Source organism: Monodelphis domestica, chromosome 4 (genome assembly GCF_027887165.1).
Source record: "Monodelphis domestica isolate mMonDom1 chromosome 4, mMonDom1.pri, whole genome shotgun sequence".
Lineage (NCBI taxonomy): Eukaryota > Metazoa > Chordata > Mammalia > Didelphimorphia > Didelphidae > Monodelphis > Monodelphis domestica.
In genome coordinates this window covers 314,414,300-314,440,305 of record NC_077230.1, presented here as the reverse complement: position 1 = coordinate 314,440,305, position 26,006 = coordinate 314,414,300, and the positions used below count along the sequence as shown (strand labels likewise).

General features: G+C 33.2%; 1 protein-coding gene across 2 annotated transcripts in view; it reads right to left on the bottom strand.

Annotated features, from left to right (window-relative positions):
• Positions 1-1,478: 1,478 nt before the first annotated feature.
• COG6 (component of oligomeric golgi complex 6) overlaps positions 1,479-26,006 on the bottom strand; it is a 153,986-nt gene continuing 129,458 nt past the window's right edge. The window contains exons 18-19 of one of the 2 annotated variants that reach the window (XM_016421917.2): positions 24,323-24,402; positions 1,479-2,639 (exon numbers count right to left, since the gene is read on the bottom strand). In XM_016421917.2, the coding sequence (XP_016277403.1) occupies positions 2,570-2,639; positions 24,323-24,402 (150 nt within the window). In that variant the 3' untranslated portion in view covers positions 1,479-2,569. Of the gene's footprint in view, positions 2,640-12,122; positions 13,273-24,322; positions 24,403-26,006 lie in introns of those variants that run through there. The other variant, XM_001368196.3, reaches the window with a different exon arrangement.

The following is a 26,006-nucleotide window of genomic DNA, read 5'->3' as shown; positions in this document are numbered from 1 at the left end:
TCTCAGATAAATAATGTAAAATAGAAATTGAAAAAATTCACTAATCAGCTCCTGAAACAGATGTCAAAATGAAAACTTCCAGAAATATTATAACCAAATTTCAGAGCTTCCAGGTTAAAGAAAATACTTCAGGTGTCCAGAAAGTAATTCAAATATGATGGAGCTGCATAGGAACATGTAAGATTTAAAAGCTTCCACATTAGAGTGAAGGGCTCAGAATATGGTATTCTAGAAGGGAAAAGAGATTGAAATAGAATCAAAGATAATCTACTGATCAAAATTGAGTGTAATCCTTCAAGGGGGAAATGGATATTTAATGAAACAGAGGCCTTTAATGCACTTCTGATCAAAAAATCAGAGCTGAATAGAAATTTTAACATTCAAAAGAAGACTGAAGAGAAGCATAAAAAGGTAGTCTTGAAAGTGTAGTAATAAAGGACTCAATGAAACTAAACTTTGTACATTCCTACATGGAAAGATGATACCTATAACTCTTAAAAACTTTATCATTATCAAGGGTATGAGTTGATTATATTAGAATGATCCCTAAAGAACTAAAGGGGTGAGAAAAAGGGATGGTCTGAGAGAAGGAAGAAGGAAAAGGTAGAATGAAAAAAAAATGTTTTTAAATAAAAGAGTCATACAAGGAAGAGCTTTTACAATGGAGGTGGTGGCACACAGTGCTTAAATCTCACTCTTATTAGAATTGGTTCAAAGAAGAAAGAAAATACAAATATCACTCAGTTGTTTATAGAAATGTAACTTACTCAATAAAGAAACAGGAGGGGAAGGGAACAAAAGAAAAGGACAAATGATAAAGGGGAGGGAGAATTAAAAGAGGGAATGGTTAGAGGTAAAATATAATTTTTGGGGGGCAGAACAAAAAGGGAGTAAAAGAGATGAGGAAATAAAAGATAATGAGATGAAGGGAAATACACAACAGTCATAACTATGAATGTGATTAGGCTGAGGTCATCCATAAAACAAAAGCAGAGAGTAGAATGGATTAGACACCAATATTTGATAATATTTTGTTTACCAAAGATACACTTGAAATAGAAAGACATACACAGAGTTAAAATAAAGGCCTGTAGCAGAATCTAGTATGCTTCTGATGAAGTCAAAATGGCAGGGATAGTAATCATGATCTCAGACAAATCAGAAGCAAAAATAGGCGTAATTAAAGAGATAATTCGGGAAATTGTATTTTGCTAAAAAGTACTATAGAAAAAGAATATAATTTTTTATTCTTTCTTTGATAAAGATCTAATTTCTCAATTACATACTAAGTATAGAATTGAGTCAAATTAATAAAAAAATAAGTCATTCCCCAATTCATAAATGATCAAAGGATACAGTCAATTTTCAGAATAAGAAATCAAACCTATCTATAGTCATATGATAAAATGCTCTAAATCATGATTGCTTAGAGAAATACAAATTAAAACAACTTTGAAGTAGCATTTCACACCTATCAAAAATGACAATTGTTAGGAGTGAGAGAAAAATGAATACATTAACAAATAATTGGTAGAGTTGTGAACTGATCCAACCATTCTGGAAAACCATTTGCCTAAAGGTCTATAAAACTATGGATACCCTTTAAGTGAGCAATACCACTATTAAGTCTATATCCAAAAGAGATAAAAGGAAAAGGAAAAGTATGTATATGTACAAAAATATTAATACTAGCTCTTTTAGTGGTAGCAAAAAGAATTGAAATTGACAGAATCATCATTTTGGGAATGGGTGAACAAATTGTGGCATTTAATTGTAATGGAGTACTATTGTGCTATAAGAAATAAAAAAGGGAGTGGTGGCAGAAAAAAGTGGCAAGACCTATATTAACTGAGTCAAAGTGAAGTGAGAAGAGCTGAGAGATCATTGTGTACAGTAAAAGCAATATTATAATGATCATCAACTGTGAAAAAAATTGGCTATTCTGATCAATACAATGATCCAAGACAATTTCTCCAAAGGACTTCTGATGAAAACATGCTATCCTCCTCGAGAGAGATTGAAGTACAATTTTTTCATTATCTTTTTCTTGCCTTTGAAAAACTATGGCTAATATGGAAATGTTTTATATGATTTTACATATGTAATTGATATATTTTCTGTCTTTTCAATAGGTGGTGATAGGGTGAGGGAAAGGGAAAGAATTTGGGACTAAAATTTTAAAAAGAAAAGAATGCTAAGAATGAATAAATAATAATTTTTTCCCATTGGAGCATTTTATTTATATATATTTTACAGCCTTAGAAAAAGAATCCCAGGATTTTTCCTCCTGTGTGTTTTCATCTTGCTTCCTCATGGTTCATGATGTCAGCTGAGGTTGTAAGCACAATGAACTCAAATTGATGGGATGGTAGCAGATTATTTTAGCACTTTTCCAAATCTTTCAATTGAACATCAAATCTGGGGCTCTGCCCATGAGGTTCATAATAATTTTTCCTACTCTGTGATCATCAAGGATCTCAAATTTGTCAATATAACTGTGCTTCATCATCACAGTTAAGAACTGGACAATTACTTTAGAGCATGGCCTAATAAGAACCTGGAGTTTTCCTCACTTCTCAGTATTGTTGATGCTTTTGAGAGTATTTGCCAGGACATTCATGCACACCAAGGTCACGGAGCTGAAAGATAATGGAAAAGGCAACAATAATAGTTTTAAAGTTAGGATTGTAGTCACAATAATTCACTACTATTGTTTAGAAAAGTTATAAACATTTGGAAGTTTCATTCTCTGCACCAATTTAAATTGGTTTATTTCTAGTTAGTTAATCTCTGGGCAACTAGGTGGCAAAGTGGATAAAGTGCTAGGTCTGGAGTCAGGAAGACCTCAGTTCATATCTGACTACAGACACTGACTAGTTGGTGACCCCAGGCAAGTCACTCAATCTGGTTTGCCTCAGTGTTCTCATCTATAAAATGAGCTGGAGAAAAGACTAGCTAACCACTTTAATATCTTTGCCAAGAAAATCCCAAAACAGGTCATAAAGATTTAGGCATGACTGAAAAAGACTAAACAATAACAAAAACAACAAACCTCTCTCCTCTTTATGATGAGATGAAATTTAGGTTACTGGAAATTTGGGGACAAAGAAATGGGAGCAGAGTATGTCAGAACATCTGTTAATGTACAGGCAGAGGGAGGAAAGTGGGGGAAAAATAGAATTTTTTCTTGACCTTTCTTCAGTTCTTGAAGAGGTGAGTATAATCCAAGGCTTCGGTTAGTCTTCCGCTCCAAGATGAGTGTAGGAGCCAACAGTATTTGATCTTTCTCTTCCAGAAGGCAGACCAACCCTACCTTTTACTTCTCTTTTGCTTATTGCCCATATATTCAATTCTTTCAAGTTAAACTCAGTAAGTCTTGGGTGAGGCTAAGGAAATATACTCCCTTATTGCATCTATTCATTGGTTGAGTTCTCACTCCACCATCTTTGTTACTTGAATAGTATGTGTGTCTATTTAAGATCTCTGAGAAATAAATCAATTCTACTTTTTGGTTCAAAGATCTTCATAGTCCCTTATCCCTCTCAAAGCTAAGAAGCGGGAAATCTTTGTCTCCTTGAACTAAAAATTCCAAAATTCTATTCAGTTCTCAAACCCTTGTTACATCCTCCTCAGGGTTTAAAATTCTGCCCTCTCTTGCATAGTCTGTGCAGTACCAGTGACATATGAAATTATAAAGTATAACTTTAAATTGTATCAATATTAACTCAAGCTTTTCCTCTGAAAAAGCTTGATTTTCTTGACTTTTCCCAATTGTTTTGAAATGGAATAATGTGTTAAGTGACCAAGATAAAACTGGTAAAATTATGTCTGCTAAATTGTATCACCAGGTACTTGAAGTATGAAAGAATGTTAATCCTTAGATTTGTTTATGGATAAGGCCAGATAGTCTTTTCATTAGACTTTAGTTAAGACATTGAGTGTTTACAATGAAAAATACTGAATCTCCTTAAGTCAATAGAGAGCTATCTAATATTTGAAATACAGACTTTGTATAATGCATTTTAATTGATTTTCTAAGGACTGTAGTAGGAAGAAGTCTTAGAGATTTGTTTCATAACTCCACATCATTAATTCCAGATGACCCAAGTCTTCTCCATTCCTATAAGAATCATTAATTATGTATAAACAAGGCATATATGTATATATTTATTGATTTTTTCCATTAAAAACATATGAGTATGAAGTTAAACAGAAGAGGAACAAACTGCTTTTTAGTTATTAGATGAAAGGAAAAGATGGCACAGAAAACATCTTGGGATTTGTTGAGAAGAGTAAATCATCTCGTGAGGCTTAAACAAAAATAGCAAACAATCTTGGAATACAGCATTCATAGAGAAGGCAATCTCAATCCCTACCTAGCTTGCTTCACCAGAGACGTAAAGAACTTCCCCTTAGGTGAAATCTAGGATTCTCTTTGCCTCTCCCTCCGTCTGTCTGTCTCTCTTCCTCTTTCCCTCCCTTTCCCTCCCTCTCTCTCCCTTTGTCCCTCTTTCCCTTTCTCTCTGAGCCCTCCTTTTCTCCCTCCTTTTCTGTCTGTCTGCCTCTCTGTCACCCCCTATATTATATTATATTATATTATATATATATATATATATATATATATATATATATATCTTTCTGTCTCTGTCTCTTTCCCTCCCTCCGTCTCTGTCCTTTTTGTCCATCTGTCTGTCTCTCTCACCAAGTTACCTCTTCTAAGGGAGAGTTCCTTTCTTTCAGTACTGTCATATATATTTCTGATGTATACTTTTTCCCACTTCCATTTTGCTGGTAGGATAAATTCGTTTCTTGGCTACTATGTGTTTTCATTATAGAACCAGTATTTGGTGGGAAAGGGGTCATGCCTTTGCTATAAAGCCTGGATCCCCCAAAATGAAACAGAACTCAAAAGTCAGAATGGACCTGAAGATCGCATCCCCTAAACTAAAAATATTTAAGGGAATAGGTAGATGGTGCCAGTCTGATATCCTCTCTCTCTGAGGAGAGCAGAATGGTCAGCCTCTGTCCTCCACCTCCTGCTTTCCTTCCTGTTGACAATCAGTTTCCCTAGGAAAACGGTAGTGGGTGGAGAGGTTAGAGATAACTATTCTGCCTCTCTTTGAGTCAAACAATGACACCCCTGTACTATGCATGGCACAGCCCATGCCATATCATTACATTTATTTCACTTGTGAAGAAGAAAACATTTTTATTTTATCAAACAAAAAAAGATATTATTGGATAAAAATGTATTTAATATCAATAAGTATTAATAAGCTTTACTAATTCCTGTTATTTTTATATCACAATCCTTCTTACATGTAACTGCCCTCTCCTTTCCCTTACCATTGGAACCCACTTTTGTGATAGAATGTCATAATCTGTCAATCTATTCCCATCTGATACACCTCTTTCTGAGATTTATTACCATTTACACTGAAGATATCTTGTATATACAGACATAGTTGTTTTCAAGTTATCTCTCTTATTAGAATGTGAATTCCTTGAAGGAAGGGACTATTTGGACTTTCCTGACCCCAGAGCTTAACACGAGGAGTGGAACAGAGTTAGCAATAAATACTTATTGACTGACAGATCTACTTCGAAGTCTCAGTTTGGTTGGCTTATAAATAAAATGCACTTTCTGCTCTTTCTCTTTAATTCATTATGTACCTTCTTGCTCGTTTTTTATTTAGTTAATTTAATTTTTTTATTATTTATTGTTAAGTATTTGATTCTGTTCTTTTACAACATGTCATATGTTCGTTGTTAATTTCTATTGTTTTTCCCTAATTTTATCCATTTCTCTATTTTGTAATTTTTCCTTCTGCACCTTAAAAAAAGTGTTGACAATGATTTTCTATTTTTAATAAATCCTGTTAAGTTAATTGGGTTCCTTTGCTCTATGTGTGCCGAGATGTTTTTCTTCACATTGCTATTTCCCAATAACTGACCCCAATTGCCTTGTAATAAAGAAACATAATGAAGTAAACTAAGTTCATCAGCTGTCTTTGATAAGGTATGCTTTATTCTCCCCTATTTTCTTTCACTTCTTTGCAAGTAGAGGGGAAGTATATTTCACCATTAACTTCTTTAAGTCAATTGATCACTGCATTGATTAGAATTCTGATTTTTTAATGTTAAATTCTTTAACAATATTATAATTACAATGATCTATATTGAAAAAATGGTTGTCTTGTTTCTGTCTGCCTCACTTTCTATCGGTTCATATGTCTTCTTAAGTTTCTCTGTATTCTCAACATTTGTCATTTCTTTCAATGCAATGATATTTCGTTGTATCCATATACGCCACATTGTGTTTAGTCATTTATGCACAATTAGGCAGTTATACTCATTCCAGTGTTTTATTACCTCAAAAGTGCTGCTATAAATATTTTCACATGTATAGGACCTTTATCTAGCTTTCATTTCCCTATAGTGCTTAATTTATTGTTCAGCAATTTTAGTCATGTCCAACTCTTCAAGATCCCATTTTGGGTTTTCTTGGCAAATATACTGGAGTGGTTTGCTATCTCTTTCTCCAGTTCATTTTACAGATGAAGAAACTGCGGGAAACAAGGGTCAAGTGACTTGCCAAGGTCCATACAACTAGTAAGTACCTGAGGCCAGATTTGAACTCAGAACTTACTGTTATGAAAGTATATTCTCCCTAGCCATAAATCTGGAAGGCATTTTCCATCCTGCCATTATTTTATGTGAATTTTTGTATTGAGGTTTTATATAGATTTGGAACTTATTGTAGAATATGTTATACACTACTGGCTTAAATCTAACTTTTGCTAACCTTTGATTTTTTCCCCAGCAATTCATGTCAAATAGAGTTTGTGCTTCAGTACTTTGAATTTCTAGATTTATCAAATACTAGACTAATAGGTCTGATAGCTTTTGGACCTTGCTGGATCCACTGATCAATGTTTCTAATTTTAATCCAGCACCAGAGTTTTGATAATTATCATTTGATAGAGTGAAATCTTATTATGGTTCTCTCATTTATTCCCATTTTTTCATTCTTTCCCTTGAGATTTTTGAACTTTTGTTCCTCATGATTTTATGCTTTTGGAAATACAAACTAGCTTTGAAGATTGTTTTCACTACAGTCTATCAATTTTGGAATGTTGTCTCATTGTTACAATTTTATTTAGCAGATCTATTTTCTGTTTCTGTGATCTATTTCCTGGGCCTTCAATTCACATTCCTGTATTTATATTTTCCATTCAAATCTGTATTTTTGTTCATCCATCTTTCATTGATTATGGTTGGTTAAGGATGCATTTATTTCTGTCTTTTGAAATTTATTTCTTTAAGACCTCACATATCAATTTGTCAAGTTATCAAGTATTTATGAAAATTTTTATTTTTTCATATTCTCATTCAGAAATTGCAATAGGTCTTTCAAATGTAATTTAAACAATCTTGTTCAGCTATTTTATTTGGCTTCTCTGTTAGATTTATTTAACTTCAAGAAGATCGTGGATTTAGAACTAAAAGAACATTATTACTTTAAAAGTCAACTAATTCAAATTTTTTATTTTACATATAGGGAAACTGAGGCATGGTGAAATTAAAAGACATGCTCATGATCACAGCGGCAATGTGAAAGGTAAGATTTGAGATTGGGCCTTCCTGACTCCAAATCTAGCACTCTCCTCACTATGCTACACAAATCTCCTTTGAATCCTTTTATTGATGGTATCTTTTAATAGTTTAATTGGTTTTACCTTCCAGAATTTAGATGCTCCACCATTGGGAAGAAAGGAATATAGATAGATAGATAGATAGAGAGATAGATAGATAGATAGATAGATAGATAGATAGATAGATAGATAGATAGATAGATAGATAGATGGATGGATCGATAGATAAGATAGATAAAATAGACATAGACAGGTATAGAGACATATAAGATAGTTTAGATAGACAGACGGACAGACAAACAGGCAGACAGATAAATCAGGTAGTTGCCAATGATACTTTCAGGGATAATGCACTTTCCTTGTTTGTTTCTCTTAACATTATTGGTTTTTGTTATCTTATTTGGAACTGTCATAGCAACTCTGACTTTTTTTAGTCACCTTAAGTATAATTTTTGATCCAGCCCTTTCTCACTGCATTTCTATATACTTTAAATATGTTGTATAAAAATGCATCTTTATTCCCTTATTCACTTCTATATTCTCTTTCGTTTTCACTGGGGGATTTCACATTTAGATTATAATTTTAAAGTTTCTATTTCTCCATTGAACACATTTTTTCCTCTTTTAAATTAGCATTGAGTTTTCTGGTTTATTTTGTTTATAATTTGATTCTAGTCTTCTCCCAACAACCCCATTTCATTCTCTTTCCCAAGTCCAATAGAAAATTCCTTAATTTTGTTATTCTTGTGTTTTAAAGATAAAAATCTTTATCTCCCATCTCAAATAAAACTGCAAAATATAATCAAATTTGTTCTGTCCCATTCACCTAATTTGAATGTCACCAATTTTTGGTGTCCCTTTCCAAAAAATGTTATCTTAATTCTATCTACTCATTTCCTTTGTAGGAAATGGAATGGCACCTTTTTTTTTTAATAGTGTCCCAAAAGTTCTTAGTTCACTTATAGTTGCCTGAAAAAGCCAACACTGCTTCCTCAAAACCTAAGGCATGATAATAAACTTGAAATTTCACATCCATCTTTCATCTTGAAACCTGGCTAGGCTATTGTGCTTTTCCAAGTCACTCCCATCTCTCTTTTCCCTCCCTCTGCAAAGATTTTTCTTTATATTATTCCACCACCAAAAATGCTATTTTACTAATGAGGGTATTTTTAAAATTCTCTTTATATATCCTATTTTTCTACTCATAGTTTCTCCTTTGTTCTCTCAATTTTTCTCAGAAAATATAATATCATTTTTAAAAAAATTTATAACTATAGCCTCAGAGAGGTGAAAGGGTATATTTTCTTGTTTGGTCTTTTTATTGCTTACTGTATTAATTAGAATCTTGAAACCTAGAGATGACCTCTCCCACAATACCCTTTTCCCTTTCTTGTACATGTGTCATTATGTTGACTTCATATTTAGTTTCAGTTCTGCGTGGGCACGCTCTCTCATTTGTTTTTTCTTTCCACATGGGGAGCTTAAGCAGTTTGCTTGAGCCCTTGCACTTTTTCCCTTTTACTTCAAGTTAAGTAGTTAATAAATATTATTAAATATAATACTTGGAGTATTGGATGTTAATTTTCATCTTTACAATTGGCTACTCTGGTAGGACAGAAACCCACAAAAATATAATACTTGGGGTATTGGATATTATTTTTAATCTTTACAGTACTCATGAACTAATTTTTATTTTTATTTGACAAATTTGAATATCACATTCCTGGTTCACCTCAGGTATCTTTCCTTTCTTTCTTTCTCTTAACCCTTAACTCCCATTTTGGAATCAATACTGAGCATTGGTTCTAAGGGAGAACAGTGATATGAGCTAGGCAACGGGGGTTAAGTGACTTGCCCAGGGTCACACAGCTAGGCAGCATCTAAGGCCAGATTTGAACCTAGAACCTCCCATCTTAATTCACTGAGCCACCCAGCTGCCCCCTTATTTTCTTTTTAAATCCTTATCTTTTGCTTAAAATCACATATAAGACAGGAAAGCAGCAAGGCTTAGGCAACTGGGGCTAAGTGACTTACTCAGTCACCCAGCTACGAAGTGTCTGAGGCTAGGTTTGAATCCAGATCCTCTCAACCCTAGGGTGCCAGACCAAGTCCATTGTGCTACCTAGCTGCCTGTCACCTAAGGTTTCTTTTGAAGCAATGACTTGAATTCTTCCCTTTGGGTAAACAACACCTTTTTTTCATTAGTCACTGGCCTCAGTTTTGTAGGGTGTTATTTTGGAAGTACAAACTAAACTTTTTCTAAATAGTATATTGAAAAGGGTGCATTAATGTCTTGCAAACTAGTAATCGTCCTCTATCGTGTGTCTTTAGGTGTCACAGCGGAGCATTATACCTAAAGTCAGGAAGATGAGTTCAAGTATTGCTGCAGACATTTACTAACTATAACTTAGGACAAGTCACTCAACTTTTGTTTGCCTTAGATTCCTCATCTGTAAAATGGAGATTATAATAGTACCTACCTGACAGAGTTTTTGTGAGGATCAGTGTCTGGCACTGAGAAGGCATGATATAAATGTTTGCTGTTATTATTATTTTTATTTTCTTGTTATGTAAAAGGGTTTTTTTTTTTTGCTGTCCTTTTAATCATATAGTTTTTAAGTTTGACATGACATTTCTTGTTGAAGTTAACTTGGTTTCTTTTACAATGGCGTTCTGAAGATTCTCTGAAGTTCACGTGTGGTGTCGACATTCCTGGGAAAATTTTTTATTTTTTCGGAGAGGAAGGCCTATAATCTAGGTTATTTCTTCAAACCCTATCCTGAAATTCAATAGCCATGGTTTGTTGGACTTTCAGATTTTCTTATAATTTCTTTTTATATTTTGCCCAAGACTTTGACTTCTGTTCTGTATTTTTTACATTCAAATTCTGTCATTCTTTCAGAGAATCTAGTATTTGGCGGAAATGTGTTGTTTGTTTTAAATTCTCTACCTTATTGTTAGTTTAACTTATTCTTTAAAATTTCTACTTCTGGTGCCGATTTCTAATCTTTCCATGTTTTTGTTACTTCTTTAAATGATCCTATTACTCTTTTGAAGTATTCTAAGAGTTACTGGAGCTGTTCCATTGTCATTTTCTCCTTCACTTGTCTTCCTATTGGTTTTCCTATGGTGTCCTTTCTATAATGAGACTGCTAAACAACAAATCTTCTGCAACACATACACTGAAATGGACTCATTACTACTGTACTCATTCCCAAACCAGTACTGCTTGTTCTCTGTTCTTTTTAGGCTTTGGCCCATCAAGGGGTGGTGTGCACAGCTGTCCCTGTTAGAAACTAAAGGGTTTCTACCATGAAGCTTCTATCCCCTTTTGCCAGCAACCCAGTTCTTTCTATGTGTTAATGTTGTAGCCAGCTTTGAATTTCTGAGGTTCATCTTCCTCTTCTGAGGCCAACTTTCTTCTGCACTGTTCAGATTCATACACAACAAGCAATTAAGAGGGAATAGTGAAGACACTGAAGCAGGAAATTCCAAAGGGTTCTGCAGGTGAATCTATTCTCCACATTTTTCTTGACCCTCCCGGGAATATCCTCCTTCTTTTGTATTTTATGAGCATAATCAGTTCCAGATTCTTTTAACTTTCTCTCCTCCATCGTCACTAAATTTCTTCTGTGTCAAACAAACTCTACTGGGTCAGTATAGTGGAAGGAGTTGACAGGGTGGTCTTCTTTAAGAATTATCTCTTGATGATTTAATTTCTCCTGTTTATGTTGGCTTTCATTATATCATTAGGTTTAGTAAGATTAAGAGGGAGTAAAGTCTAGTTACCTGTTATTCAATCATCATGTAGCCACTTCAATGAAAATATATTCTAAAATAAAAAAACAATGAAGTTGGAGAAAGGAAAAAGAAGGGAGGAGAGGCAAGGAGAGAAACAGTGAGAAATAGTTGAGGAGAAGTCTTTAGCATATATATCTGAGGAAAATGTGACATCTGTAAGAATAATATCTCATATTAATAAAGAATTTTAATATTCACAAAATGCTTTCATAATAATACCTAAGAGAAACTTTTTTAAATTTACAAGAGTAATAACCATTTCTAAGTCATCAAAGTTAAAAGCTAATTTTGGTATTAATAAATTTGAAATTTTGGTCAAAAGGTCTAATTAAATACAACTTTAAGCAGCTCTAAGGTCTCATCTTTTGTCCTAATTAGTAAAGATTTTTAAATAATAAAAATTTTATGTTAGCAAGGCTACAGGTAAATCAGAACTCCATTACTACCTTTACTATTGGTCTTGCAAATTTGTTAAGTAAAGCTTAATAATTGATGACAATTTATTTATCATTAATATTACTATATTGTTTGTATATTGGTGGATTCTTTGAAGACAATCTAACAATCTGGAAATATAAGAATTAAAACCTTAATAATACCTTTTGATTCAATCATCCTTATGATGTCCCTCCTAGTATTATGACATGATGCAAAAAATTCATCATCTTTTTAAAATATTTGAAGTTCTTTTATTTAAATAATGAAAACTAGAAGCATTCCATAATGAATGAAGAAGAGTTAAGAAAATTGTGGTTTATCAATGTGTCAGAATGTTATTATACTCTTAAAATGATAAATATTAAGATAAAGAATGGAAAGATTTTTATACAGCAATGTACAGTGAAGAAAACAAAATTAGAAGAATAATATACACAATCTGTGACCACATAAAAATAATATTAGCAACAAAATTTTATTTGTACATAGATCAAGAAAAAGCTCAGAAGAAACAAAGAACAAATAAGGTGTTATTGTTATTACTTTCCTTGGAGTTTACATATTTTTTTTGTCAAAACATAAACTATTTACATTTCACAGTTAGGAGGAAATATTCTTCCTCATTTTCTTTGTTTAATTCAATTCAATAAGCACTTATGAAATACCCACTGAGTGCAAGGCACTACTGTATTAGGCAAAGAAGATACAAAATCGAAAGTGGAAAAACAGTTCCTGCCTTTAAGGAGCTTACATTCTGAGGTGGAATACAAACAGGTAAACAAATAACACAAGATCATTTGAGGAAAGATGGATTTGTTGAGGTTATTATTAAGTTTATAATAGAAATTATTAAAAATATCAACAACCAAGATTAATGTTTTCACTCACCTGGGTCTAGAAATAGAGGCTCAATGGCATTGAATTTGAAGGGAACAAGTAGGACTGTAAAACAAGGTCTAAAATCCTACCCCATCTTAGAACAATAGAGAGGTGGATAAGGGAACACCTTCCTATAAATATGTAAGGATGGCTCTAATATTAACAATCAAAGTGAAGTCAACTTTACATGTAATGGCATTAGCTGAAGTGTTATAAAGAACCTTTCTCCTAGATTTTAAATAATATTCAGATCAACAAAGTTCAAAGGGCATAAAAGAATTAGACTGAAGACAAAAAAGCCTTTAATATTAGGCTAATGAAAAATGTTGCCAAATTGTTCAAATAATTCACTCAGGAGAGAAGTGTCTGGACTTGCTGAGGAGATCGGTGCAGAATGGTCTCAGGATCTTTGTATTCATTGGTTGGATTCATCACAGCTGTATACAGTTCACTATAGGCTCTGCAAACTAATTCTGTGGATTGTTTTATGATCTGTTCTCTATAAATAAATAAGCATTATATCAGTAAACATTGCTATTTTAAAAATAAAATGTATGATGAAACGACAAGGTAAGAGGCATAAGCCTGAATCAAAATGCATATAATTCATTTTAATAGAAAATATTTTAAAGTATGGGTCACAGTGAATTTACAAAATTATACTTTAACATACACAAACATGAAATATAATTCATATTTATATTAATAGGACACATAAGAGCAACTACAAATTAATGTATAGTTACATACACATAGCTTCAAAAATAATTTCTAATTATCAGTACATAGGACTTGCCATAAAACAATCTGAATCTGAATTCCAATTCACTATTTTTACTCCCTACGTAACCACAGGCAAATCAATTCATTTCTCTAGGCCTGGGTTTCCACATCTAGAAAATAAGAGGGGGTTGGACTATAATTGATGTGATTCTAAATTTTATTATTTCTGTGATCATAAATATGCGGTAAGCATATAGAAACAATGATGTGACCATCTCAACGATAATGTAACAAATCAAAATAATAAATCTTTAGATTTTTCTACATACCAACATTTTTATGAGCTAAAAATATCTACATAAATCTGTCCATATCACAACCACTACTTCTTGATTCTTTAGCTCCTCTCTATAATTAAGGGTTAAAATAAATTTAGTACTTGCCTGTAACAAATAACTCAAAAGTTCACATGCAAATGAACATTTCTAAAAAAACTCACAACTTAAAAATAGGAAGGTCAGATAGAATTTTCTGCCTTCTTTTTTAGGTTGCTGTAATCTTGCAAATAGTTTAAAAATATACATTCTACTAGAAAAACTTGCTTTTGTTCAGAATATGCATCAACTCCCCCATCTTTATTAAAGACATTCCTTTCCTTCTCTCCTCCCAGTACTAAGAACAATAAACCCAGAAACTTCTAATTCCCGACAAGCTACAAATTACACAGCATAGCGGCTAGGTATTACCAGAGAGGTTTGCCATTTCCTTCTCCAGCTCACTTGACAAATGAGGAAACCAAGGCAAATAGGGCTGAGTGATTTGCACAGGGTCATACTACGAGTAAATGCCTAAGGCCATATTTGCACCATTCTATCCTCGGTGCCACCTAGCTGCCCTTACAGATATAGTCAAGTGCAAATGTGTCTAGGCTTGGTTATGTATGCTGACTTATAAGAGTAAGTTTTAAGAGAAGTTGAAGGTTGTCTTTAAGAGCCTAGCATGGGCACATGCTTAGGAACTCTGGAGAAAGGATTCTGGAATGCAGGGGGCAGAGGAGGAAGAGTTTTGAAGGTGCAACTGTCACTTCCTGTCCAAAGCTGGGAGAGGAAGGAGCCTGCTCTCTGCTGAGCTTTTCAACCCAAATCTGCTTTGTAGAAGAAGGGAAACCTCTCAATTATTCGTGGAGGTACCTTTTTCATGGAAGAACTCATCTAAAAAAGATCTCTCTATTTCTGCTGTTTCCATCAACCCTAACTTAGCAGAAGCTTATCTAAAAGACCTTTGGTGTGCAGTCTGAGGTGTCCACCTCAGAGCTGGGTCCAGCTCAGGATGAACTCAGTCAATTTGAGGTCATCCTTAATCAACTTGGAAAAACCTTTTACCAACCAACTAAACTAACAAGGGAGGATTTTAGTGTAAGGTAGAATAGCGAGTTTGGGGGATATCTAGTCAGAACAGGGAGCTGGTAGGGAGTCTCAAGATCTTAAAGACTCCATCTCACAGTGGTTGTAGGGGGAAGGGCAGAGTATTAGAACTTAGAAGTTAGGCCGTCCTAACCTCAGTTACCCCTTATTACTTCAGTTATCAGAAATTTTGTCCATGTGACTTGAATAATAATAACCCTATCCTAACCTTCACATTCCAAGTAGATGTCACTTGATCTATTATCCATGGAACATATACTTGTTATTTTTCTGGTGGTGGCAACAGATTTGAACACCCAATCATGATTAGACCAAGTAATGTGAAGGCAACAGAGTTAAATGAATGACACTGAGATAGAACCTATGATCATTTGGAAAATAAAAGCATGTAACAAATAGACTGAATTATTACTTTGTTCTAATACAAGAGTCTCCAGTAATTTTTTTAGAAGAGGAATGACTTCATGTCCATAAGCACTGAAACTAAAACTTTTTTAAAATTACACTTTTAAATAATAGTTAACTCCTAACCAAGACTGTTCTAAAACTTTGTAAGTACATTGTCTGCAACCAATAGGATCACAGGATTTCGACTGGGTGTGATTTTAATCATCATTTAGTTCAAACTAGTTCAAACTCCTTTTTTTCTAAAGAAGAAACTGTGGCCCACATTAGCCAAATGACAACCATGGTCAATAACTACTTATAAAGAGCCTATTATGTTCCAGGAACTGTACTACATACTTTGCAAATACTATCTCATTTAATCCTGACAATAACCCTGAAAGGTGGGTGCTATTATTATCCCCATTTTACAGATGAGGAAACTGAGGCAAACACAGGTTGTTACAATACTTAATTGCATCACACAAATGTCTGAGGCTAGATTTGAACTCGTCTTCCTAATGCTCAGCCCAGTTCTTTATCCACCCTGTCATTTTATCTGGTAGTTTACTAGATTAGCCCACAAAAGGGTATTTAATGAAAAATGGAAGTAAAAAAAAGCAAACACTAACATGCTATAATAGAAAATACTACTATTTCTGTACTGCAGTTAAGCAAAATAAAAACATAATAAAGTTGAGTTAAGATACGCACACAGTTAACCCTGTGTTCTCTAAGGTTAGGCTAGCAGCACACATAATCTGGTGAGTACTCTACCAAATGGGGAAAGTTTCCAATATGGCTAAGTATAGAGAAGCTCATTATTCCAAGAGAAGATGACAATTTTTACACTGTGTAATGACGTGGATCCATTTTTCTAAGGTTAATTTTCAGTGCTATCACTTTAGGATATATGGATTCCTCAAGTATTTCTATCAGTTTAAGGCGGAATGTTTTCTATCCAACAGAGGCCTATCTTTGTTACTCCACACACACACACATTTTCTGACTGCTTCCATTCTATGAGATGCAATATCAACATCATAAAGAGACCTAGATTCAAGGCCTAGGTTTCTCATTCACTAGGTTGTGCAACAATGGGCAAGTAACTAATATCTATTAGCCTCAGTTTTCTCATCTGTAAAACTGATGTGAGGATCAGATGATTTTATAATTGTGAAAGCACAAAGTCTACATAAATATATTTTCTTCTTGTTTTTGATCCTTTGCTCTCTTTTCTGGCTTTCTTTTTCCTCAAAATGGGAGCAGAAGGAAACCAAGAAAGCTTGGAAAATTGCTCTGCCAGGCACTATACTAGGTCAACAAACCCATTAAAATCAAGTAGAGAGCCCTTCTGTCCATAGTTGTCCTCAAGCGAGAATTGTCTCACTTCACTATGAAGTTCTCTCAGGGAAGAGAAGCAAGAGGGCTGAGAGACAAGAACTAAAGCTCACATCTCATGCCTAAAAACGTTGGTACCAGGTAGTCTGAAGTTTGGAAAGTTACCATCAGAATTAAGTAGTCTGCATAAGGGAACCAAAGGCAGATCGGTGCCTCCATGTCTGGGGGTGGAGGCTGTAGAAAGAAATGTTCCCAGGAATGGAGAATAGCTCCGCTGTGGAGGGAGGAAAGAAGTGCCATGTCACCGCTGAGTGGCAGGCAAGCTGCTGTCCACTCAGGCACACTCAAAACTCATCCAAGTCCAGATCCCAAGAATTTCTTTCAGGATGTATCCTGGCCTGGGAGGTTCCTGGGGCCATGGCTTCAGATGCTGAGGCAGTACACACTCTGGATAACTAGGGCATACACATCTTGCCACATTCTCAAACCTGCACATGGAACTGACCACATCACTGATATATTTTGATGTCTATTGCTGTCTTCAAATTAATTATGTAGTAAAAGACTTAAAAGCAACTGATGACACTCAGTTATATATATAAAGGGTTATATATGGGTATATATATAAATAAAGGCTAAAGAGAACTAAATTAAACAAATGTTATAAGGAGGAGTCTCTAGAGGAGATTAAATTTATTTGATGAAAGAGAATAATTTACAACTGTTACAATATAAATGGCTGTTTATATAGGAAGCAGCAGGAAGGACCAGTGAACAGTGTTGGACTGGGAGTCAAGGAGACTCAAGTTCAAATTCTGCCTCAGATCCTTATTATATGTTTGACCTTTGCAAAGTTATTTAGCCTGTTTCAGCCTCAGTTTCTTCATCTAGAAAACAGGGATAATACCATTACCTCACAGAGTTATTGTGGAGATCAAATATGATGATGTAGCACTTTGCCCTAAAGTGCTATATAAATGCTATCTATTTATCTAAAAGGCTTCAAGATTTTATGATTTTACATATTCTACTGTTTACATTATCAGTTTACTTCTGGGAACCTTTTCTTTATAGATATTATAAAGATGAATATTTTCTAGGCCTAGAATTATGAATTATTAGTCATTCCTAATCAATAGAGTTCCTAAAGATTTAATAGTTTATATTGCTAAGTTATTCTCATAATTAAGATATGATCTAACAACTAGCAGCAAACAGATGCCTTAGCTTAGTCATGTATTTCTAAAAAGAAGGAGTACATCTGTCCTCTTGTCACTTAATGGATGGGCAGAGAACACATTAAGTAGTTTTCCTTGAGTATTGACACCAACCTGCTTATACACCTCCAACTGTATCACAAGCCAGAAGGCAAATGTAGCTCAACAGTATGCCTCAAGCATTCTGAGCCTGTGTCTAGGATTTTAAATGCAGTGGCTAGTTGCTGTCTTTCAGACAGCTATTTTATTCAAAACTCCAGTGGAGATAGGAAAGTCTAGATATAAGCTAAGATTGCTTAGAGGTATATACTGAAATTCCACTAAAATACTCATTTAATAATTTCATATTTTGTTATATGGTCTCCTTCCTGTCCAGAAGGGGCTAAAATATCCTTATCCCTCCCATATCATATGGTACAGTAGCTACTATAGTAGCTTGATTTCTATACTATACTATACAACTATACAACTACTATAGTAGTTGATTCACTGTTTGAGAAAGGAGAAAAAATCTTTGAAAAGGTAGATCAGTTGCTACTACCCCATTAAAAAGGAGAAAAATTATTCAATCCACTATGAGCAAATTCCAGAACAGAGTGTTGGCAGATAAATTTATATATCCATCTAGTTAAAAAGATATAGATAGTTATAAAAAATGTACCAGTAAAAAGTATTAAGACTACATTATCAAGAAAACTGTTAAACATTTTATTCAATAATTAGTATGGAACTGAAATGGAGATAATATTATTTATATTTCAAATATGTTCATGGAAATTATTTTATTTTAAATTAATTTTTAAATCACTGAGCTGTGATGAGAAATGAACTCCCTTTTAGAACTAGTGTGCCTGTCATTAATCAGAACTTTAGCATTCAGTTGCCATAACAACATGATACAATCTTTATTATTATCATAAATCTAACATTTCTAAAAATAGTTTATTTCAACATTCAGTTTCTGTGATCTGAAAAATAGAGTTTTAGTACAGAATCACAGCTAAGAAGGTAACCATGGTAATAAGAAGGAAATAAAGAAGTCAAAAGACTTTGGTTCAAATCTACGATCTGCCATTTATTTTTGGGGTGATGTTGGCCATGTCGTTTAATGTCTTTGGGTACAATTTCTTCATCTATAAAATGAAGATGGATTATTATATCTTAAGGTCTCTCCTAGAATTAAATTCTATGCTTCTAAATGACTAACCTCTATGAAATTAACAAAGGTCATAACATAAAGTTGAAACACAATATCAAGGCAAGAAATCTCAGTAGATTTATTAAAGGTTATTATTAAAGGTTAAAGGTGATATTCCTATCTGTGTGAGAATACCCTCACTTCCTTGGAGAACTTTTTCCAAGTTCGAGTGCCTAGAGGACAAATCCAAGCTGTCTATGAGTCCCCAAATTACTAGAGAGAACTGAGGGATAAAGTGATCACTTTGAGGGGCTAGACAGAGGGGCAGGGCATGCAAAAAATATCCCTTGGGCACTGGGAAGAGTGGGAATGGAGCAGCTCCCCAAGTGCCAGCTCTGCACACATGCCACTTCTTTGCAACACTGCGTGAAACATTATGGTTAGTTCTTAGGCTCTAGATATTGTAAACCAAAGGGCAGTCATTACTTCATGAAGTAGCCTATGAATTAATGAGCATTTTTTAAAAATGTAATTAATTAATAAATTAATGAGCATTAAATGAGCAATTTACTAAGGCTTTGGTAACAAAGAAAGCACATGCCTTTTTATTTTCATATTATGAAAATTCTAATATTGGTTTAAACCAGTAGGTAGTTCATTTAGCCCAATCTTCCACCTTTTTCGATGAACAGAGGAATATTCTTGGAGAGACTTTGTCCATTGTGTCCTAAGCTTCAAAAGTTAATGCCATATTCTGAATATTTCTTACTTCCCTTTCTTAAAATTTTGTCTATTAAATACCACAGACCAAATGATGTGAGAAGAAAAGGAAGACAAACACAAAGCCATCACTGTTTGTAGTCCTTGAAGGAATCAGGGACAAACCTGGCATCATGACTACAAACTGAGACATTAGAGACCTTATTGACTTACACAAAGGTAAGGGGATAAAAGTCAAGAAGAGGGCAAAAGTTTTGCCTTAGGATCAGGAATCACAATCCTGTTCACAGCATTATTTTGGATAAACTGGTTTTCTCTTCCTTTTTTTCACAGTCTCTGGATTTTGCTTTCCTACTAGATCCACATAATTTCTGGACTTTTGCTTAACTGGATGCTTAGTACTAATACTTCTTGACCTACTTGTTTCAGTGGAATTTATGCCCCCAGTATGAAGATATTGGCCTCAATGAATGTATAATCTGATAAGAGAGACAAAAGTACAAATCATAGGATTAGAGTCATGAAGCTAAAGCCAGAAGGAACCTCCAACGCCATCTCACCTAAGGCCATTTTGACAATCATTTTTCTTTAATATGGCATAGTAGACTTTTTGAAAGAATAGAATATGACTCTTATTAAAAGGTAGAAAAAGAAGAGAAATATAGGAATAAATTTATATTCCCTTGAAAATGAAGAAAGCGCCTTATTTCTGGTAAAAATTATACTACAAGAACACTATAGGAAAGGGAAAGGCTTCTTATCTTTGCAAACTTGCTGAGAAATTTTATATTTTCTTTATGTATTAGAAGACATAAATAATATAGGTTTTATTCTACCAAGTCCTACTAAAAAGATAATGTGGTACAGTGGATAAAATAGCTGGCCACAAAACCAAGAAGACCTAGGTTTAAGACCTGCCTCTTACATATCCTGGCTGTGTGGCTCTGGATAAGTCATTTAATCAGTCTCTCAGTGCTCTAGGACAACTTTTTAATACTATAAGTTGCAGAGAAGATGCCATTCTACTTTGTTCCCTATGTGAAGGAAATCACAAGTTCGGTCCCCTATGAGTATCCGCAGGCTATCAAATTATGAAATTTTAAAAGTCAATTTCCCCCCTTTCTGCTCTAATTTCTGCAACTTTGAATCATGTCTCCCCCATTTACTTAATAATATTTACCAGGTGTGAGATTATCAATGATAGTTATGTGCTGTGGTGATCTTATCCCCTCCCCCTCCTGGGTTGCTGAACTGGTCCATCCACATTTTTCAGATACTAGAGTTACATCTGTGAACATGCTGTATATCAATAAAAGAAAGGGGCAGAGCTCACCTGAGCCTGCTGGTATGGACATGGGGCTGGAGAGAGAGGGCAGGGAGAAAAAAAAAAAGATGCAGACAGAATAGAGACACGTGCTCTGAGAACTTGGAGTAAAAGATGAGATCTAAATCTGTGCTGATCTACCCTTTCTATTAATAAACTTTATGAAAATTAATAACTGGGTAGATATATTAATTTTAGATATAACAGCTAATATACAGTAATTTGGGGCTAGGGCAGGGGGAGCTACAAGAATGATAGCATGCAGGAATCAAAACTAAGGAAATAAGCAGCATCAGAGAAACCAGAACTGAACTAAATTTTCAAGAGTACAACAGCTTTGCTGGGTTTGAAATGAAGAATAGACCTAGGTTTGAATACAACCTCATTCAACTACCTGTGTAACTATACAAATCATTTCATTTCTCTAAGCTTTGTTTCTCTCCTCTGTAAACTGGTGATAAGAAGAGTTCTATTTCACAAGGATTGTTCTGAAGATCTAAAGAGATAATAAATATAAAGCACTTTGCAAATCTTAAAGCATTAAATATAAGGTAATAATATATCTAGTACTTATAAAACACTTTAAATTCATATATAGTTTATATACATATATGTAGACACACATATTCCATTTCTAATTAAACTATTATTGGAAGGGAGGGCAATAATATATATTATATGAAAATATACAAAACTAATTTTCATTTACCAGTGAATAAATAATTAGAAATAGTTTTCAGTTAAAACTTTTCCTCCTTTTGTTTCAGATGGTAGGTAAAAAAATATATCCTGAGCTTATGAAAACAAGAATAAATTATTGTTTCAAAGTAAGAAAGGTTGTTGATCATAAAAATATATTACTAGAACAGAAAGATGGAAAAAATCCTGATTAAAATATTTTTTCCTAAAATGTTCCACATATCCAAATAAACTGAAATTCTCAATGTACTTCTAAAGTAACTATCACATTTGCTGTTCATTTAGGCGAAAAACTAGAGGAAAATCGAAATTATTAACTAAATTTCATTTTAGAATACTTTGAAAATGTCATTTTATTTAGCTGAATATAAAGGAAAAAGGTCAGTTTATTTGAAATTTAATAGGAAGCAATATACTGACAGATCTAAAGGCATTTTAATTTATATTATCCATTGATCTCAGTATTTAAATATTATGTTACAGGAATCTGTATTGGGCTATGAAGCACAAAGCAGAAGTCCATAAAACCAAGAAATTCAGAATTATAAAAATGTTTTGTTATCATTATAACTTCTTAGTTTTCATTTGTGAAATGGGCAACAACATAAATGTCTTCTCTTAATGATAATGAGGTAATATATTATTTTTGTAGAATACATTCATTCTAAATATTTTATGGCAAACAAAATCCTCACATGACATGGCTTTGAGTCTCCTCACTTTAATAACCTCACTAATGCCTCTTTTTCGCCTGCATTAGCTTGCTTGGTTTCACAAAATGTTAACACTCAGAGAACTAAACAGTCTAGGTACAGTCTGACAAATTTAGACTACTTTTCTTCAGATGACGGTAACTCACAAAATTTTGGCAAAGATATAAGTTTTAGAACTGCCAAAATCCTGTCAGCATAGAAGTGTATGGGCTTTAAGCCAATCTTAATGAGACCCCAGAGGTTAAGGAAATAAGCATAACCACTTAAAATGTCCCCTACTATTACTAGTCCCTTTAATTTATATTTAAGCATTGAATCATTATAATCAGTGGAAGAATTCCTTCTAGATAGACTTACTTACCAAGACAAAAGTTGTTCTGTTCTTTGGTTAGAGTAACTCAATAATTTTAAATAATCATTTAAAAATAAATTTATATAAGCCAAAACTTCTAATCATAGCACAACTTAATAAATATCACTAATCATATAATAATTTTATCTTGTTAGTTTGCTAAATTTAAATGTCATTTTAATAAACCTTTATATAAAAATTATTAAAAGTAGACCATTCTAAAAATTTTCCCCGTTCCAGATTATATCATGTTATGAAAGCTTGTCACAATAATACAGACAGTATAAAACAATTTAATATATTTAGTCCCAATACAGGTATTTTGAAAATCTAGTGCAACTAATTTAAAACTGTGGCATTAGGAGATAAAACATTGTTCTTTCTAGGTAGAACCAAGTTTTATCTGGTATAAATGGATGTAATTAAATCTGTGCTCTAGAATTAGAGAATCTTAACAATCAGAAGAGATATAATAGGTCACCCACTACAATAATTAAACTAATGAAAGAATCCCCTCAATATCATCCCTAAACAGATATTGGATATTCAGCCTCTATTTGAATCTATTTGAATCCTTCCAATGACTAGCAACTCTACTTATCAAATCAGCATATTCTATGATTTGACAGCTCTCATTATAATAAAATAGTTCCTTTTGATTTTCTGACCTTTTGCTTTTGTGATTGTCTTTTCTGGAAATATCTTGGTTTGTCAATGCCCCTATTAAAGTGTAATACCCAGAAATAAACACAATAATTCAGATGTGGTCTGATTAGTGCAAAGTACAAAGGGAATAATGCCTCTCTTTCAGGGGGATATCTTTAATCTGTAATGTATTTAAATTGTATAATATCAAATGTTTCATAATGAAGTTCTACAATGGATATACAAATGCACACAATCAAAATAATCTATAAAATATCATACTTAAGAGTATTCTAGTATGAACATAAGATTTGCTTCATTTCTGTCAAAATTTCCAAAAATTCCATTAGAATCTGTTTATGCATGACATCCTGGAATCATGGCTTCAGCAATAATACTTCTATCACTCTATCATCTATCTCTCCATCTAACATCTGTCTACCTATTATCTATCTATCTAGCCATCCAACCATCCATTCATCTAGTAGAGATCTCGAGTACTTGGAGAATAGCTCAGGCTACCAGAAAGCAGCATGGTACAGTAGAAAAAGCATGAATTTTTACTCAGAGAAACCTGGGTTCAATTTCCAGCTCTCCTTCTTATTATAGACTTGACCTTGGGCAAGTGATTTAATCTTTGGAAACCTCACTTTCCTCATCTAGAAACTGAATGGGGACTGAATTAGATAATTAGATAAATAGACTAAATTACTTCTAGCTCTAAATCTACGGTATGAGATGAAATTTAATTTCATAATACCTTTAATGCTAAATTTCTCACAGTTTTAGTAGAGATTATGCCAAAGTATAAATTAATTTGGGCCTAATTAATACTTCAGTGTTTACCCCTTAAATTATAAAATACTTACTTTACTGTGGCACTTAGAAGGAAATTCAGCTGTGGCATTAACAAATTATCTGGGGCAGAAAGATAGCGATCAAACTGAACCTGAAAAAAAGATAAATTATCAAGTGTGACTTCTGTGAAGTGCTCCAAATATATATATATATATATATATATATTCTAAATATTAATTTCTTAAAAGAAATACATTTCTTTTAAGAAATTAATATTTAGAAATATAAACCCCTGATCTGAATAACTTGTCTTTTTATCTTAATATAAGAATTTCTCAACAATGCATATTAAATTTGTTTAAATTCCCATTTTACAAATTATCATTGATATCAGAGATTAATCATCAGTTTCAACCTCCTCCTTCCCCATATCCCCTTTCTCCCCCAAAACTCAAATATTTTTCTGGTACTTTTAAACAAGAAACAAAACTATCAGGCTTCATCTCTATCTTCTGACTTTATAAGTGATATGTTCAATTCAACAAACATTTAATCTTATTTTTATTAATGTTGTATGATTTCATATCACATTCATTTTGAATTTATATCACTAGTACCTCTTGTACCAAATATTAAAAAAAAAGAAGAAAAAAACAATTCAGCAAAACCAATCAACAATTAAGTGGTGGTTCTCCAACCTAGCAGAAGCATTTTCTCAACTCTTCTCTGTAGTCAAATATAGTCACTATAATTACAAAAAATTATGAACTTTTTTTAGCTTCTAATTAACAATCTTGTAAAAGTTGTATATACTGTTTTCCTGACAATGCTTACTTCAATTTGCATTGGTTTATATCAGTCTTCCAATGATTCTCCATATTATTTAGATTCATCATTTCTCATAGTGTAGTAATAATATCTCATTACATTTAGGTATCACAATTTGTTTTTATTATTTCTCAATGAATAGAAAACTTACCAATTCTTTAAGAGATCATGACAAGATCTACTATAAATGTCTTAGAACTTTTACTTTACTTGGAACTTTTTTTTAAGCTTTTGCTTCACATCTTAAGAGTGGTGATTTCTGGATCTAAGGGTATGAACATTAGGTAACTACTTAGCCAAATTAAAATTATTTTCCAGAAAGGCTGAAATAATTTGCAGCTCTAATCACAGTGTATTACTGTACTTGCCTTACCCTAGTTTGCTAAATATTGACTATTACCATTTTTTGTCACCTTTGATAATTTGGGGGGTATATATGGGTGAAACTTCAAAGTTACTTGCATTTCTCTTTTTGGTGATTCAGGGAAAACTTTAATATGATTATTAGTATTATGAAGTTCTTTGGTAAAACCATTTGTTCATATCATTTGACCACGTTAGATGGCTCCAGGTCTTAAACATTTGTCACTTTTTGATGAAGAATGGATAACTAGATCTTTAAAACATTTGAAACAATGATTTTTTTGGTCAATTAGTACTTTCATTTGATATGCTAGCTATAAGGATTTTATTAATACAAAAGCTTTTTAATTTTATGTAATTCAAATTAGCTATTTAATCTTTTGTGATGAACTCTATCCCCTCTTTGGTTAATAATTCTCTCTAAAGCTATAAATGTTAAAGTCACATAATCTTGTTCTTTACTAATTTTATCTCTGTGTGATCTTTTACATTTAGGTTGAGAATGCATTTTGAGTTTGTTTTGATATATGATATAAAATACAGAATTAAAGCTAATTTCTGATA